The sequence below is a fragment of the Nansenia antarctica genome (genome assembly GCF_963989245.1).
Source record: "Nansenia antarctica genome assembly, chromosome: 13".
Lineage (NCBI taxonomy): Eukaryota > Metazoa > Chordata > Actinopteri > Argentiniformes > Microstomatidae > Nansenia > Nansenia antarctica.
In genome coordinates this window covers 10,054,523-10,072,836 of record NC_137683.1, presented here as the reverse complement: position 1 = coordinate 10,072,836, position 18,314 = coordinate 10,054,523, and the positions used below count along the sequence as shown (strand labels likewise).

At 43.1% G+C, this 18,314-nt stretch overlaps 1 protein-coding gene across 1 annotated transcript; it reads right to left on the bottom strand.

Annotated features, from left to right (window-relative positions):
* Nucleotides 1-260: 260 nt before the first annotated feature.
* LOC308169182 (phospholipid phosphatase-related protein type 4-like) lies at nt 261-17,044 on the bottom strand (the record flags this gene model as incomplete). The annotated part of the gene is made up of 7 exons (XM_080543840.1): nt 261-1,790; nt 2,049-2,222; nt 5,388-5,445; nt 7,584-7,779; nt 8,194-8,323; nt 12,580-12,765; nt 16,967-17,044. The coding sequence occupies 7 exons, from the start codon at nt 17,042-17,044 to the stop codon at nt 261-263; spliced, it is 2,352 nt and encodes a 783-aa protein (XP_080399966.1).
* Between the last annotated feature and the right edge of the window lie 1,270 nt (nt 17,045-18,314).

Genomic DNA, 18,314 nt, shown 5'->3' with positions numbered 1-18,314 from the left:
AAATATGTAGTAAACAGCTCTAAAACAGTCAATAGGTTGTGCTTTTGTGTGAACACTTACAAAATCTCATGCTAAATAATGTCTGTTTTGGGAGTAAAACATCTTGGACATGGCAATTGGCAATGGATTGGCACATACCACAGACTCAGGGTACCTGTAACCACAATATACCCAGGAGAGCCGTAGAAAGTCCCCCTCACTCCTTTAAATTGCTTTCTCTGTTTATTTATTTTACAGACAAATTATTTTCATGAAGCAGGTCATTCTTTGAAATCCTGGGCTGACGACGTCCCCTTGTAGAAAATGTTCCTGGTGTTGTTTGGGCTGTTCCCTCTCTCTGGGATCAGGATGACATTACCTTTAGCTTTCCTCCGGAGGGTGGAGTCACGGCTGGAGGCCACAGAGAGAGAGGTCTCAGAGGGGGTTTCAACCCCACCACCACCCCCCTCCACTGGGGTCACTCGAATGGTGGTAATGCCCTGCTGATGGAGGGGGTGATGCTGATCCCCGACCCCTGCATTGGTGTCAGCGGTGGGGTGCGCTCTTCTTCTCTCTATGGAGCCTCCGTTCCTCAGGGACTCGGAGCATTCAGAGTCTCTGTTCAGGTCGTTGAGCTCAAAGGACTGGTGCAAGAGGCCCCCTCCGTGGTCCTGGGACCTCCAATTCCAGGAGCCACAACCATTGGCAGAGGGGACTTGGACCATGGGCTGGTTGTTGTTCTCCGGATGGGCGTCCACCCTCACTATGGTTCCAGTGCTGCCTGAGATGCTGCCTACGCTGCTTCCCAGCGGACAGTCTCCCATAGTGTTAACGGGATCCTGCTCTGTCAGAGCTCTGTAGCGGATGGAGCCCGTACAGCTGACTCCACCGCTCTCATCCAGACTCTTGGAGTGAGTCTGGAGCAGGCCCTGCTGCTTGGACATGGCAATGACCTGCATGATGCGTGGCTGTTGTTGGCTACTGTTAGTCCTACACGGGATGCTCTTCTCCGCAGCCTTCAACCAGTTTACGTGGGCGGCACTGTTAGGCCCGCACCCTGCCTCTCCCTCTCCCCCTCCGCCGCCGACCTTGGGCGAGGTGTGGTTGATGTTCTCGTGAGTCTCCTCCGGAATGTGGACCAGCTGGGACGAACCGGGTCGAGACTGCATGGAGACCCGGGCCCCGCCGGTGATGCCGCTGCAGTTGCTGGGCAGGGTGGTGCTGGCCCCCGTGGCCAGTTTCAGATACTGTTTGTCCCCGTTGACCCCCACGGACGAGGGCTCAGAGTTGGACCTCATTTCAAAGCACCCGTGGTGGGGCAACTGGACGGCCTCGGGATCCCCCATGACCTGCAGGGAGACCTTGCGGCTGTCGTTCTTGCTCTTCCACTGGGACAGCAGTTGTTTCGAGCGGCTGGAGTCCATGGAGGCGTGGATGGCGGCGTTGCGGCGCGCGGCGTCCTCCAGCGACCCCGGGGTGTGCACCCTGGGCAGGGTGTGGCTGAAGGTCACCATGCTCTCCTTCCCCATGGGACTGTGTGGTGAGATGACTTCCACCTCAGCGCTGGACCTCTTCAGGCTGTTGAGGGAGCTGCTGTCATGGTGCTGCTGGAGGTGGTGGAGGTTGCGGTGGAGGATGCCGTCGGAGTGAGAGGCGGAGAGGCCGTCGCTGCTGCTGCTGCAGCTCTTCACCTGCAGGTGGCGCCCCGCCTCCTGGCTGATATGGGGCAGGGAGCAGGGAGGACGGGGCTGTGGGGGGGGGCTGCAGCAGATCTCCTCACTGGCTTGGAAGTTCCCTACTGCATACAGACCCTAGAAAAGAGACACAGGGCTTTAGAAAAGATAGCGACGGATAGGATTTTAGACTGCACTAGTAGTACGCACAGAGACCTTCAGGCCAACACAAAGTCATATAGTCAACGCGCAGAAAACACACCGAAAATCTGCTCAGTCCAAAGCTTTTCAAACATGAAAGCACTGAACATGAAATAGCATTTTAAAGATAATTAGCATTAAAAAAAAGATGACTCTCATGAAAAATTACTGTAGGGAAGCTTATGCAGCACATACTAAATACACTGCTATCCCCCCGCCTAGAAGGAAGCCCAGGTAGACATCGATGGCATGGTTCTTGTACTGGATGATCCTGGTCAGGCCACAGATGATGGCACTGATGATGAAGGAGAACACAAGCAGAGGCTTCAGGAGCTTGGAGGAGTCCGTCAGTGTCGTGTTGAAGTACATCTACAGATACAAGACAGAAAAACACTGAACTCAAAACACTTTTCACTAAAGAAATTGAAGTAGGCTGAGAATTAATTCCCACACAATCCCCTGTGCAACAGTTTGCGCTGTCTTTAAGGGAGATACCAAACTAGAAATTACAAATAAAACCCAGGTTTTTTGAAGGAGATGAGGGACACCCCTCATTATGGGACATGCACTATATGTACGGTATTCGGTTGTTAAGTCGTGACGTGTTTCCGGGTCCAACGTTGGCTGAGGCGCTCTCTTCAAAAATGCCGCAGTAATAATAATAATTCATTATATTTGTATAGCGCTTTTCCGAGGCTCAAAGACGCTGACAATAATGGGAAAAACAGGAGAGTGCTGTGTCCCTTGTTGTATGAATAGATCCGAGTCTAAAAAACGATTGAACTGTCATTCTACCGCTTTAGTACACTGGTACACTTTATTTTTATTTTTTTTATTTTTATTTTTATTTTTTCTTTCCTAGCACCAGGGGAGCCACCCCTCCCAAATGTCGTTGTTTGGTACCTGTACTATAGCAATGACAATAAAGACCATTCATTCATTCATTCATTCATTCATTCATACTCTTGTGCGGGGGATTTTTTATTTGGACCCGGAAATTGCTAAACGTCACTTAACAACCGAATTCTCTGAAGACCCCTATTTAATCATGCCTGGTCCAGGCCGGTGACGCATGCAGGCAGGCAGCCTTGCCTACTGCCTGTCCTATAGATAGGTTCTAGCAATTGCACCCATTTTATCCAGTGAACCATTCTTCACAAACACAACGTGAGAGGGACAACAAAGTGGACTGGAGGTTTTGGTGGTGTTCCAGGGAGGTGAGTCAGCATCCTGCCCCTGGGAGGCACTTTATTACAACAGATATATGACTGCCAGTCCCTGCTATGGACACAGCCCTACTGTCCTACTATGAATCCTAAGGTAATGCCGTCTTGTGCTGTGCCATGCATATCTGGGCACCTGGGTGTCATTCTTATAATGTCTGTTAGTGTAGTATTTCTACCTTCCAAAATGATGGCTAGGACGTCGGTTTATAAAGTGAAAGGTTCTTTATATATAAATTGGTTTGTGTTGGATCTGGTCACCAGGGACCTTCATCACTGCTGAGCACACCTGTGGGGTTTCTATAGCCTCTATTTCTATTCTCTGCTGCGTGTCCCAGACATTCTCCAAGATGACTTTCACTGTGTTGCGTTGTGACATTACAGAGACAGAGAAGAGTAAGTGTCTCCTGCCTGATCACTGGTAACTTCAGGCTCTTCACCAGGTTTTCATGAATGAAGCTTCTCTGACGCCCTCCCTCTAGAAGGCAACAAGCTATCTTCCTGCCGATGGACCTCCCACCCATGCCTGGGCAGTCTGTAGCAGCACAGTATTCTGTCCATTCGGTTTCATCTTCTCTGAGTGGGGGATGGCTGAGGAAACGACAGCCTCTTCAGACACAGTGGGGCGCTGCACCTCACTTCTCTTCCCGGTGCTCACAGCAATGTGATGTCTTCTTCCACATGTGGCACATGACACATCCTTTACTTTACAGAATGTTGCAATGTGTTTCTGTCCTGAACACACAAAGCATCTTCCCATTTTCATCAGTTTGTCTTTGCGTTCAGCAACATTGTGGTCTTTTCATGTCATTGTATGAGTAGGACTGCTTCCATGGCTTGCTCTCTGCTTTCTGTTGGTTGGCTGATTTTGTCATTTGTAGTGCTCTTTCCCTGCTCTGAACTTCCTTTTTAAAATGTATTATTATTATTATTATTATTATTATTATTATTAATCCTTTATTTAACCAGGAGTCATATTGAGAAAATAGCCTCTTTTTCAAATGAGCCCTGGCCAAGAAAAGCAGCACTTACAGTATAAAAACAAACAATATACAACATAAAATAACAAAAAACAAGCAACAGAAACAGTGAGCAGACACAGGCTATAAAAAGAGAACCTAAGCACATTCACATGTATAATTCAAAGTTTCTGTAACACACAGTTTAAAATCAGAGGGTGGGAGGAACATGCTAAGTTTAAACTTTTTCTGAAGTACATTCCTAGTTGAAGGAGCATTGTAACAGAATGCAGTTTTACCAAATTCAGATCTGACATTTGGCACATTAAAAATAATGCTGTTATTAGAGCTGCGGTCCTTCTGTAGGAATCTGAGTATCTGACAGTGATCTCAGAGATCTTCCATTCATCGTCTATTCCCCTCTGACTCAAGAGCTATGTCAATTGGAATCATCTGCAGTAAGATTGGGCAGAGTAAGGCCTCCGTAGGTTTCTGACACTACACCCAATGACTCCAAGCTCCTAATCTGAATTTCACATTCATCATATAGCTGCCTCAATGCATTCACGTCAGAGGATTTCTTCACAGGAGTTAGATTCAGTAGCTTTGACATCTGACGTCTGTGTCCAAATATATATGGACCTAACTGTATGTGACACTGTCTGGGCTGCAAGTCGGCAACCAATCAAAATGTTCTGACTTTTATTTTGAAACACATAAATAAATGTCAACGTTGTTGAAAATCACAACACAGACTCGCTAGTCAAGCCAAAATACTACAATGTAATGGATGCGGTGAGTAATCCCCACCGCTACCTAGTTAACTATAGCACTACTTTACATTGTTAGCAGGCTCACAAAACGAGCTGTGATAGTTGATTAGCGAGTGTGTCATTGATTTTCAACAACACTGAAATGTGTTTACATTTTTAGAAAGGACATTCAATCGGATGCCGACCAATTGACCAGAACGTCTATATTCATATTATGTCATCCGTCATCTTATGATTAACTTATGTTGCGCTGAAACAAGGGGACTATGCATAACATGCGTTGTCATTTCTATATTGTGAAACCAATATATACACAAATACCATTAAATAAAAGCTGAGAATGTTTACATTAACCACATAGTAATTGTCTGATTTAAAATCCAAACTTTTGGAGTATAAAAGAAGCCAAAAGAGAAATACTACAATATTGGGCTACTGTGGAGATGTCACATAATAACAACTGATTGAATCTGGCACAAAAAGCTTGCCTGAGTTACATGTGGTGATCCTGTGTAATAGGGTTTTGAGGGGTTTTGCGAAAACACTTGAGTGTTGTATGCGTGTTGACCAATAACTCACAGAGATGTAGACGGCAGCGAAGGATGCCAGCGTTGCATGCTGAGACGGAAAGGACTTTCTGGAAGGGACGGACGAACAGAAATAGAATATTTTCAGTCTCAGCTGACATTTATTGTATGGATGCATGTTGAGTTCCTGACTCAAAGTACAGAAATCTTGTACAGAAGATGACTGCTCATGAAGGTTGAGATGAGCAGGAGATGAGAGAGCTGAGATGAAACATTATGAAATAAAACATTTATGTGCACCCGTGCCCTACTTATACCCAGTGAGCACAATCCATATAACCTTCCTCCATAACAACAACTCGCGATAGTAGCTACAGAAGGAAAGAAAGGCGTCAATCAAAGTGTTTCCTGATTGATGCAATTGGTTAACGGCCTCACATACTTAACCCCTCCATTAAGAGAATACCACTGAACAAACCGATGAACCAATCTCTTCCAGATGCTAAAAGTAATTGGGTTGAGTTGGACTGTGAGGAAATAGCAGACAGTGTTTACGCCTTGAGCTACTGCCAGTTTGGTCCTTTTAATGACCGAGGCAGAATTTAATGGTCTGTTTCATCTGTCTTTTCTGAGGATGAATAACAACATACAGTACAAGGCTGTACAAGACTCTCAGAATGACTACAAGGGTGGGTCATCCCAATTCTTCTCATTATAGCATGTGTGATATGTGTACTCTATGTTTGCTAGCTTTCACAAAACCACTTAAGAGAAATCCATATGCATATACTGTAACTTCTGAATCCACAGAAGTGTTCAGGGCAGAGCTATTTGCTGTACAATAGCATCATCTTGTTCAGACAAATCTCGTTTAAACAAAACATCAAAAGGCCCTCTTTTACTCTATAGCCGCAATGATTACCTAAATAGATTTGTCTAGGCCCCTGTGCTTAGACATGAAAACAGAACAGAAACTGTTCAACCAAAACTGAAACCCTGCTTAATTCCAAAGGAAAACACCCAGAGAACTGTTAACGACGAGTCATGATTCACTGCTTCTTTTTAAACACCAGCAAGACTCCGATGTAACAGGAAGTATTAGATGGACTCACACGTCAACACTGCAGTCAAGATGCTTCTTTATACACAGCATAGTATTTGAATACTGACTATTTGAAAATGATCTAGGGCCTCATTTGTAAAACTTTGCGTAGAACTGGCCTAAAAAGACAAGCAAGAACATTTATGTACGCAAAGATTCTGATTTATAACACAGTGCGCATGCACGTTCCACGCCTTTTTCCCGTTATAAATCACCATCAACTCTAAATGTTGCACATGTCAGCAAGCATCTTATCCCTCATATACCGGTACATGTATATATATATATATATATATATATATATATATATATATATATATATATATGTACATGTGTAATGAATATGATTATAAACATATATGTGCATGAATGGCGATATGATATGTACAGTAAAGATATACAGTATGTACAGTGTGATATGTACAGGACAAGGGTGAAGATATGTACAGTTAATAAGGTTAATAAGGGCGATGGATATCAATACTATATGTACAGTTAGGATACATGTTCATGTATAATACGTGAGAGGTAATATTTCAATTTATTTTACACAATGGTAGCCATTTCAAAGCGTTTCTCCAGTTTCATCTTTCTGCCATTGGAGTCAGAGTTGCTAACCTCCCTAGTTTCTGTGCGTACGCATGGGTCCGAGTGTGCATGGAGGACCACACATTTACATGCCAAGTCGTTTTTTTTAATAAATCCCAAGATTTGCGTCAATGTTGCATACTCATGCTTTTTACGCAATGTTTATGAATGAGGCCCCTAGTGAGAAAAAAGCCAACACATTTATGAATGAATAAGTTTGATAGACTTCTTCAATACGTGACGTTAGAATTATAAGGTTCTATCTCCATTTTTGTCAAAATTGAGTTTTTTACATAATCTGATCCATTAGGTGTTTATTAATGCCTGTGTGGTGTTATTTTTAAAATGTTGAAATGTTTGAGTTAGTAATTCATAAAATACAAAGGTTCCATCTCACAAAACACAATGGAATGTAAAAACTTTGACGCTCAATATCTCTGAACTGCCCTAAACGGAGATAGAACCTTCATCATTCTAAGCTCACGAATAGCCAACCACTGAAGGCCAGTTAGACGGTTGTGACAACAGCAACAGAGTTCAAAGGTCAATGTTTCCCACCTGCCCTGCTTAATGACGTCTGAGTCACCTCCGGAGCAGACGTCCTGGAGGATGTAGGAGTTGTCGTCACAGGTCATGTTGAGTGTGGTGTAGTTGGGTTTACACACGGTCAGGAAGTAGGGTGCAGGGTAGCCAGTCGCCAGCTGGAGTATGTCAGTGATGACAGCCGTGGCACAGAGACCAAACACATGGACCCCTGGTACACACACACACACACACACAGACACACACACACACACACACACACACACACACACACACACACACACACACACACACACAGACACATTTATCAAAACAAAAAACACTCAACCACTTCTAAGTTGAATGCAAGCTTTTTTTTTTTACATTTCTTTTTTCATTGGTTTCAGCAATCGTCTTTACATTCAACATATCACAATCAACTCAGTTCCTATGACCAAAGTCTTTTTTTATTTTTTATATTAAGTAAAGTAGAACAAAAACAAAAACAAAAACAAACAAATAAAAAAGAAAAGAAAAAGAAATAGCGAGTGAACTTGGGGAGCTTTCATCTTACATATGACACAGATTAGAATAGAAAATGATTCAAGAAATTAATGCAAGCTTATTAAGAAAAATTCAAACCTACCAACAAACCTGACAGCTCGGCGGATATAAGAGTTGAAGTTACACCCCGCAGCGTTGATATCTGCCTCCGCCCCGACCCCGTTCTTCCTCTGGGACAGGCAGCAGAACAGAATCCCCTCTCCGATCATTATCTGTGAACAGAGCATGGCCTAGCTGTGTCAGAGATACTGTGGACACAGGAGGGATAAAGAGATCGGATTTCCCTTCACTCACTCACAGTATCTCTGCCTAAATTCTATCACTTCTCTCAGCTCTCTCAGTCTTTGGGTAAAGCTCTCTTCTTTGGTACAGTATGTGTATGTGACAAGGTCTGGTGAAATTACCAATATTCAAATAAGTATATCTTCTTCAACTATTTTCAGATTTCACTAAACTGTTTGGTTTGGTAAACCATCCTGGAATTACAATATGAGTAACCTTATCTGTGACCTGGAGACTTGTGTTAGTTCTCTGAGCTAATACCTAGAGTTTAGTTCAGCCAGCTAAATGGACTGCACTTATACAGTATAGCGCCTTTATCCAAAGCGCTTTACAACGGCCTCTCATTCCCCGATTCACACACACATTCACACACCATTGACGGCAAGCTACCATGCAAGGCGCCGGCCCACTCACTGGGAGCAATTTGGGGTTCAGTGTCTTGCCCAAGGACACTTCGACATGTGGCCAGCCGGGGCTCAAACCGCCAATCTGCCAACCTTGCGATCATTAGACGGCGGCTCTACCTCCTGCGCCACAGCCGCCTGCTATACAATACAATCGTGTGACATGAGATGATCCAGGTTCAAACTGAATTAGTTACACTGTGCTTTTTAACGATCTATTTCGACAACTCTCAAGACCACTACACAACTGCTAAGTTATACAGATTGTACGAATCAACCCATGCATATGTCCTAGAAAGCGAGCAAAAACAAAACTTGTGAGAAATGCTGATGGTAAAATGGTAAATGGACTGCACTTATATAGCGCTTTTTTGCTGCTGCCATTGTCACTCCACTGTGGTGGGCATATTGACAGGACGACAGGCTCCCTGTCTCCCCCTGGCATCTGTTTTGGAAAACACCTCCGATCTGACCTTCAAACACAATCCCCTGTCTGCTCAGCAAGGCTGAAACAATGAAAAACACACACTCCTAACACACCTGTCAATCAACACCAATCTCTGTTACCCGGACCAACACAACTAGCACAGAGATGTAAAACCGACCTATCATCTCTCATACAGTCCAATACAGACATCAACCCATCATAACCCTCCGCTGTCTGTCAGTATGAGTGCAAGAGGAGTTTATAGCTCAGTAGGACGGTTGTGTTTGATGTCAGCGGGGATCCACACCCTGTCCTGGCAGGCAGGATGTTATGAGTAGTGGCGTAAGCCTTTGGCGCGGGGATACTGTTGCACTGTGAGGAGGACCCGTGTCCAAATAACACACAGCTATCACCACGGCAACACACTGTCACCATCTGACAGGCTGATTAGTCCAGCCACAGAGATGGAGTCACTTCTCAGCGCTACGACATCTGGCCGAGCCACAGGAGACCTGACTACCTGCAGACACTTCCTCTCTATAATATTAAATCTGTTTCTAATACAGTGCTCTAAAAGAGAAAAGAGAGGGGGAGAGATCTGGACTAACAGTATCAGGTGTATTTATGTCTTATACTGTACAGGTTCATTATAATTTGGTAAGGAATGTTGTTATTGTATTACACGAGAGTATCCAATAGTTCACAGTGTCGCAGTGTGTTTGGGGAGTATGTACAGTCCTGTGAAAGATAGGACAGCCCATGAAAACCTTAAACATATGGACATGTGATCTTCATTTTAACAATATTGAGAGATGGAGGTAATATAACTAAACAAATACATATTTTAATATTCATATTCATTAATTAATATTTTTGTAAAATGTAATAGAAATGCACATTTCTTACTACTTAAAATGCCTAAAATGAGAAAGTAATTAAGTGTACCACATCAGGTGCAAATGAGTAGAACATTGTTAGAATTCTGGAGCAGCCTCTCTTAGGCTTTTCCATATTCATTTAGTTTGGTTTGCTCTTTGTTGTTGAAGTGAGTGGTATCATCATGGTGAGAGATCAAAAGAGCTCTCTGAGGCCTTCAGAAAGAAGGTTGTAGATGCGTATGAGTCTGGGAAGGGATTTAAAAAGATATCCAAACAATTAGAAATTAGCCATTCCACTGTCCGGAAAATAATTAACAATTGGAGAACATTTAAAACAACTTCCAACATGGCCAGGCCATCCTAGCAAGTTCAGCCCAAGAGCAGACGCTGCAAGATGCTTAAAGAAGTCTCCAACAATCCTAAAATGTCATCACAGACAGGACATACAGGTAGCTCTTGCTACAGTTCACCAGAAAGAGACGGCACAAGTTTGATTTTCATAGGAGGTGTGCAAGGAGGAAACCCTTTCTGTAAACTCAAAAACATTGAGGCAAGACTCAGGTTTGAGGTTTAGAACACCTAAACAAACACCAATCTGATGTTGAATTTGGGCACAGTAACAGAAGACAGCTTTTTAGCACACAAACCTCATACCAACTGTGAAGCATGGGGGTGTGAATGCGAGGACTGCTTTGCTGCAGCATGATTATTATGACAGCTTTGAACAGTGTTGGTAATTAAAAGGTATTGCCTGGGAGTGTGTTTGTTATGACTGTAGTGACTCACCTATTAGTAAACAACAACTTGAGAGACCTAAGTTATTATAGTCAAGGTATGTTTTATGTTTTTATAATCAGAGAGAGGGATCAACAAAGGGTTTAGGTAAACTGCTGTTCTGACAATGCACACATTGGTTTCACAAATGAAGGATGTATTGCATTACAAAGCACCATTATTATGTAACACCATTATCAGGCTTGTTTTCATAGGAAGTACCTCAAACTTAACTTCTGTTATATGTTAAAACGAAGTAGCTTAGCTAACATGCTTGAATGGCTTAACGAGAAGCGAAAGCAAGAGTGTGAACTTATCAACACATTTCTGCATGAGTGGCCAGAAGACACAGCTCCCACACAGCACACCCCCGCCCCCCCCCACAACCACCACCATCACCAACACCACAACCATGAAACCACAGAAAAGACACAGAAAAAATATCATAACCCCCCAAAATATTTTCAATCAGGTAGTTCACCAGGGGAACTAAGCCAGATTCCTATCCAGAGAGAGAGAGAACTACACTAACTGTGTCGGAACGGAGCTGCAGAATGGGGACAACAGGCAGCCGGTGATGCGTGCTCCCATGATGCCCTGGGGTGGCCAGTAGTCAAATGCTGGTTGACAGCAGAAGCCACAGTGTATGCACCCGAGAGAAGGAGTCTGACAGAGGCCTGGAATCCCAAGGTCTGCTCCTCTCTCTGCACTGTGCGTTGCTAGGAGATCTCGAAGAAAGAGTTTGCTTCATCAAACTAAAGCTGTAGAATTCCACTGACGTCTGTTTGGAGAAGATGGTGGCGAGACAAGAATGTTTATGACTGCTCTTTTTGCAAGTGCCCCTGCTTCAATACGGGAAAACAACGAACAGAGCAGTATCAGAGGCAATGAAATGCTGGTTTACTATCACCCCTCTTTTACAAAAAGAAACATCATTTTGTGACGTTAGAATTCTACGGCCTGTGTGGTGTTATGTTTAAAATGTTTAGTTAGTAATTAATAAAATACTAAGGTTCCATCTCACAAAACATAATGGAATGTAAAAACCTTGACGCTCAATATCTCTGAACTACCCTAAACGGAGATAGAACCTTATCATTCTAAGCTCACGATTTCAGTTAAGGGTCACAGCATGACATCCAGCTTAGGTTCCTCTTCAAGCGATGCTTCTTACTGACCAATGGCCCAGAAATGCTGTATATGACCATCAGGCTTCTGTCTTGGGGCATGTCTTAGCTCGTCGCCTACAGCGTGATCTGCCCCTTCCTGTTATGCATTAACATGAACAACCAAGAAGGCCTACGGATAGCCCCCCAATGTACTATATGACATGTCAGAGGGGCTCGGACGAAGCCACACAGACCACTTCTACCAGCCCTGGGGTGATTGAGTCTCCTAATATTGTGGTTTTATGTATTGATTTCTGTATTGAGCTGTGTTGTATTTTGGCAATAAAGACAAAGACAAAGACAATTATATAACAGATATTTAACAGTGTCTGTGCAATCAGTAATGACCAACATGGTGACAACATCCTCCTGACTGCACTACCCTGTCCTGGTCACCTTGTGTTGATAACATGACTCCTTTGTTGAGGACACAGTGTGGGTGTTATTTTGTGTTTGTGTGTGTTTGTGTGTTTGTGTGTGTTTGTGTGTGTTTGTGTGTGTTTGCTAAAGAAACAACAACATTTAGTAGCAGACCATAATGGCGGGTCCTCCGAAGGCCAGGCTGAGCAGCATGAGCAGGGGGATGACCTCGTGGGTGGGCTCTATGTAGGGTAGACTCAGGCTGCGGTCCTGGCAGTTGTACCCAGAACGGATTGGCTTGAATATGTCTGTCAGCTCCAGGAAGTAGAGGCTCACCACGCAGGAGACCAGGATGGGGAGCTGCCACAGGGAGGTAACAAACAAACAAACAAACACATTAAGAAAGAGACAAATAAACAGAAAGGAAAACACGAAAACAACAAATGTCACTATCACTGTGCAGTCTCCTGCCCTCATTAATTCTATTCCAAGAGGAAATTGATGCTTTCTGTAACCTGGGGGGATAATCTCCTTTTAATTGCACTTAAAATGTAAAATGGCTGTGCTAATCTTGGATGTGATGTCTTTTCCGACACTTATAAACCCAACAGAAGAGTGAAAAGAAAAACAGCATTTATGTCATAATCAGGCAGAGAGAAAAAAAAAAGAAAGAAAAAAAGTCTAGAGTGAAATACATAGGTTATTATGAATAAACTCCTAATCGTTATAGTTTCCTAGCTATCTAGGAAAAACACTGAAGTGGTATCACACAAATATGAATCAAAAGCCTAGCTCTGCAAACGTGGCCTGTTTAGCTGGTTATGATAAGATGCATCACTGCACTAATTTCACATTGACTTGTCACAGTTCCGCGTGTTCAGCCAAGTAATTATCTTTAAGTGCTCAAAGAGCCGGGGTCTCTGAAGACACCGTCCCTTACAGGATATTACACTGCTTCTCTTTCAGCGGGAGGGAGGAAGCTTTACGACCCAACACGGGAAGATCAGATGGGAAAGAAGAGGGTCGAGCCAAATAAATAATGAACATACATCAAACTTTCAAATGATCTACTAGTATGATTATGTATAGGACTTTTGGGACTGATATGGGTAGATGGTACCAGTATGGTTTAAGTCGAGAGAGACGTTTAGTTAAGCATCTGACTCAACCCAAATACAATAGGATACTGTTGTAGGTGCAACGGTTCAGTTGACCCACGGTTCGGTATGAACCTCGGTTTTTGGGTCACGGTTTCGAGAAAAACAAATGCTACTATTTATTTACAAACTGTTACTTTACTTTATTTTGCTTATACATAGTGTCAAGTAGTGTCCAGTTGTGGAATTATATTTAGCAGTAGCGATATTCTGAGTCTGGGGCAGTTCTTATGCGCTCTGCCCTGCTGGTTGCGCGATGCAGGACAGCTGTGAAAGGAGACTGACCAGGCAATGTTCAGGCTTCCGTTCACACTTACCGCGACACAGTACTTTCCATGGGATTATACATGGTCTCGACCAGGGTAATTGCCCGATTGCCTGGTCAATTCCCTGGTCAGTCGCATTCATACATACGCCGACCCTGGACATTGCATGGAATCTACTGGGAAGGCTCTTATGTGTGAAAGGGGCTATTATAGTCAGGAGCCTGGGATGGAAGAGCCCCCCTGCTGTGTGGAACAGAAGGATGCTTCTTGATGTCACAATGCTGGAGTCACCCCTGCTGAGCCCATAGAGGTTCACAGAGCTGCGGCTGAATGCTAATATGAATCCAGATAATAATAATAATAATAATAATAATAATAATAATAATACATTACACTTATATAGCGCTTTTCTAGACACTCAAAGACGCTTTACAAACTGAAAAGATTGAGTAGTAGATGCTTTAATGAGTTGAACAACATTGAGACTGATTATGATATCTTTTTTTTAATGCTGCTCATATAAGGTGCACTATCTCCTCTATCTGATCTGCAGTGCCTTACATAAATCAAAAACTGTGTAGCCAGCAATTTCACACCAACAATCTTCAAATATTTATGGTAAGCAATTCTCTGAACTCTGTATTAACACATTACATTAACCCATTACAAGGCGTTGATGGAGAGGGATCTTTCATGTTTGAGGTAGCCTATTTGAAAACCCTAACCACAATATACAGTATGTGGATGATTTCTGCATATGAACGTGTGCCATATTTCATTAGTTGTTTTTCTCACTTCACCTGTTTCCCTGGCTCAGCATAGGGAGCCCTGGCCAGCACTTATATTACAAAACATCCATGTGCTCACTCACATTTACCTAGAAATATAGGTCAGTGGTGCTGGAATACCTCACCAAGAGACAAACTGTGCAGAACTTGTAAGGGAGAGGCAGTTGCTCCGGGGGTGGCAGTACTTTCGTGTTTCACTTTGGAATACAGTTGCAGAGACTCTTTCCAGATAGATTCATGGCTTCCCGTCTAACTAACGCAGTGAAGAACCTCGATGCCCACAAACACCTAGCTAGTGAAATGTGCTGCCAATCCTATTTAGAGGGCACGTACTGTAAGGTTACCTAGTGTGCAAAACAAATGCGCTAGTGCGAGAACCCTAAGTAGCCTTTTCTCAGTTTCAGACATTTCTCCTTCTTTGAAAATAAATATGCCTCAAATGAAAAGGCGTGTGATTTAATAACCTTGCATGACTAAACACTGCTCAGGTGCATTCCCTGATTACAAGACAAACAGTCCTTTTTCTCTATTTCTGCCTTGGCCAGCCAGACAAAGTGTCCTTTCTATCTTACTCAAGCATAACCCAGATCGTGATTGAATAATGGATGTGTACATCCACGTCATCCACATCCACATTGGACAGTGGCTTGGTTTGGCTGGTGGTTATTTTTAGAGGGCAGTGTTTCCTTCTCAGACTCGCCAGTGGAGGTGTCCTACTAATAGTGATGGCTTGCCCTAACCTTACCCTAACCTTTGCATACAGCATTGCAAGACCATTATGTCTTCTATGAAAAACGATAGGTTCCCTGCTCAAAGAAAATAGGAAAATCAGGTATGAGGTCATCAGTAAGGAAGAGGAAGGTTAATATGCAGCCAGGTGTTGTCTCTCTCATACAGCAGCACCTAGATGTGTATGGCAACGTCCCATGTTGTGCTGCTGTCACAACGCTGTACTGTAGCTGTCAATGTGACACCTCTCTGGGTCTCCCTCTGAGTGTTGTCATGTTGACTTTAGCATTGCTTACGCTCTCTTTCTTCCCAAGTGGAAGCCCCACTGGCTTCTTCCTTCTGCACTGTAGTGATGCCCCATTGCCCCATATATGCATCAGTACACTAAAGGGAAGACACGAAACACTGTCAGTCCAGTCGGAAAGCATCGGTATTGATGTTACGGTACAGGTGGGAAAACTAGGGTTAGGGTTAGGTGCTTAGGGTTAGGTTTAGGGTTAGACATGCCAGAATGTACCAAGTCGAAGTAGCACCTAACCCCAACCCTAGTTTTCCCATGTACCGTATTCCCACATGTACCGTAACATTGATACTGGATTTCTTATGTGTAGTTGTGTTATTGTGTCAATATTGTGGACAGGGTGCATCTGCAAAAAAGGACTAGTGTGCTTCCCCTGTATGAATAATGGTTTAATAACATTGGTTGAGGTCCGAGAGAAAGAGGCTTCATACTACAGCAAACTGATATTAAGCTCCCTTACATTTCTGAAATAATACTAGATTTTTACACATGGCTGGTGGATGAGAATACTACACCAACTAATCTAGTTCCCTTTATAAGATGACTCAGTGTTGTTATGTTTGATTTATCTGTTGTTAATGTAATGTGTTTGCATGTTTCAACTAGGATGGTTTTGCATTACCATGCGTGGTTTAATTTGTTCCACTAGGGACCAAAACAAAAGCCCCAAGCAGGCCACAGTCCATGGTGCTACTTTATCACGCAACCAAGAACACAACATGGTCAAACCAACCATTTAACTGTCAGTAAATCAGTTCCGACAACGACAAGGCTCTTGTGCTGCTCAAAGTGCTGACACATACAGTAAAAGGCAACTTAAAAATGCTCTGAATACTTCTTTAGTAAACTGTACAATGACTTCAAAGGAAAGATGAGATTTGAGTCCCAGCAGAGTGGAGCAGAGATGCTGAGTTGAGGATAACTCTGATCTATTTTACATGCTTCATCAGAATGGGCTGAGCTGAGCTGTCTCCTGAATGTTTAGCTACTGAAAGACTTCATGTTTACAAAGATCCAATTGAGCCTATATCTGATCAACAACTAGTATAATGCAGTCAGGAGCTGTGGGTTTACAAATGGTCGCCTCATGTGATTTGACAACATCTCAAGTAGAGATGTATGCCTTTAAGTATGCTAAAATAAATTGCTCATCTTTTTCTATATCAAATCTGGTTTCTGCTAACATCCGCTGTTGGCTGAGACTGAGAGACAACAGGAACATAATGCATAGTATTGTGCAGGAGTAAACATGACAGTCCTTGCCTGTAAAAATGCCCTATTGAAACAGGTGTCAGATGGAGTAAGTCAGCAATAACCTACCTCCACGAAATAGAAGCAGGGCAGCAAGCTGACGCTGTCTTTGGTCGTATTCCCTTTGGGTCTTTCTCTCGAAGACATGTTTTGTTCCCCTGAGTCTCTTTTAGGGATGGAATCGGTGCAACCTAATTATCAGATGCTGAAATATCCGCTGCTGTCACCTTTGCGTGCCAAGATCATACGTGCACGACTGGCGTTCTTTCCATTCCGAAGTGTAACGGTCGCCGTGGATTTTATTATAGCGGTTTATTATAGCACGCGTCTCACAATATAGAAGAGACACTAGACAAAACCTTACAACCTGATTATCGCGTGCACTAAAAATAACAAATAACGAATTTTTGCATTTCAAGACTTCATAGGCACTTGGTGCACACAGGGAACAGTGTAGAGTCCTTGTCAATGGCATCAGCGGCGCTGTCCTATGTGTGTGGAGCGTGTGTAGAGAAAGGCGCAGGCGCACTTGCGGTGTGCATTACAGATTAATCTGACAGCATGCCATAAGCAGCTGATCATCAGTAAAACATAACACATTCTCTAACTGTTTTTGTTTCGCTGCCAAAACGAGTCAATTAATTTCTGCAAAATATCGATTATCTTTGGATAGTGTGTGTGTAGCCTATAAATCCTTCTGCATTACGAGTAACACACTTCTTAGTCTCGCAACTATGGAGTTCCAAAAGGTATTCGAGCTTAATGAATGTTATTCCCACAGGGGAGTTTAATTAGAAACCAAACACAATGACCGTTGCATGTTTTAATCACATTGACAGTCAAAAGAACCACACCTAAGTCCTAAAACAATTGTTTGCAAACTCATTGAGTCTATAACGACTATTCACTTTTCTATTACAACTGTATGCGATAAGTGACACATTTTAATGTGATTTGAAGTTGTGGCACCAGCAACAATGGCAATGCATTGAGGATGACTGTGGCATTGCATCTTTGGACATGCAAATCCGAAGCATGTAAAACATGTATTGTAGGCTATTTTCCATAAATTCCTCATGCAACTAAATGCTGTAAAGACTGTAGAAGCTTGTGTCGCTCCGGTATGAGTAAAAGGACACCGTGCACGGTGATGGCCCCGAATAGGATACCTGTTACTAGGAGGAATTGTGAGTGATGTGGGATGGGGCGCCAGCAGAAACGGTGGCGCAAAGACGTGACGTTAGAATTATAAGGTTCTATCTCCATTTTTGGCAAAATTGAGTTTTTTACACAAGCTGATCCATTAGGTGTTTATTAATGCCGGTGTGGTGTAATTTTTAAAATGTTGACATTTTTGAGTTAGTAATTAATACAATACAAAGGTTCCATCTCACAAAACATAATGGAATGTAAAAAC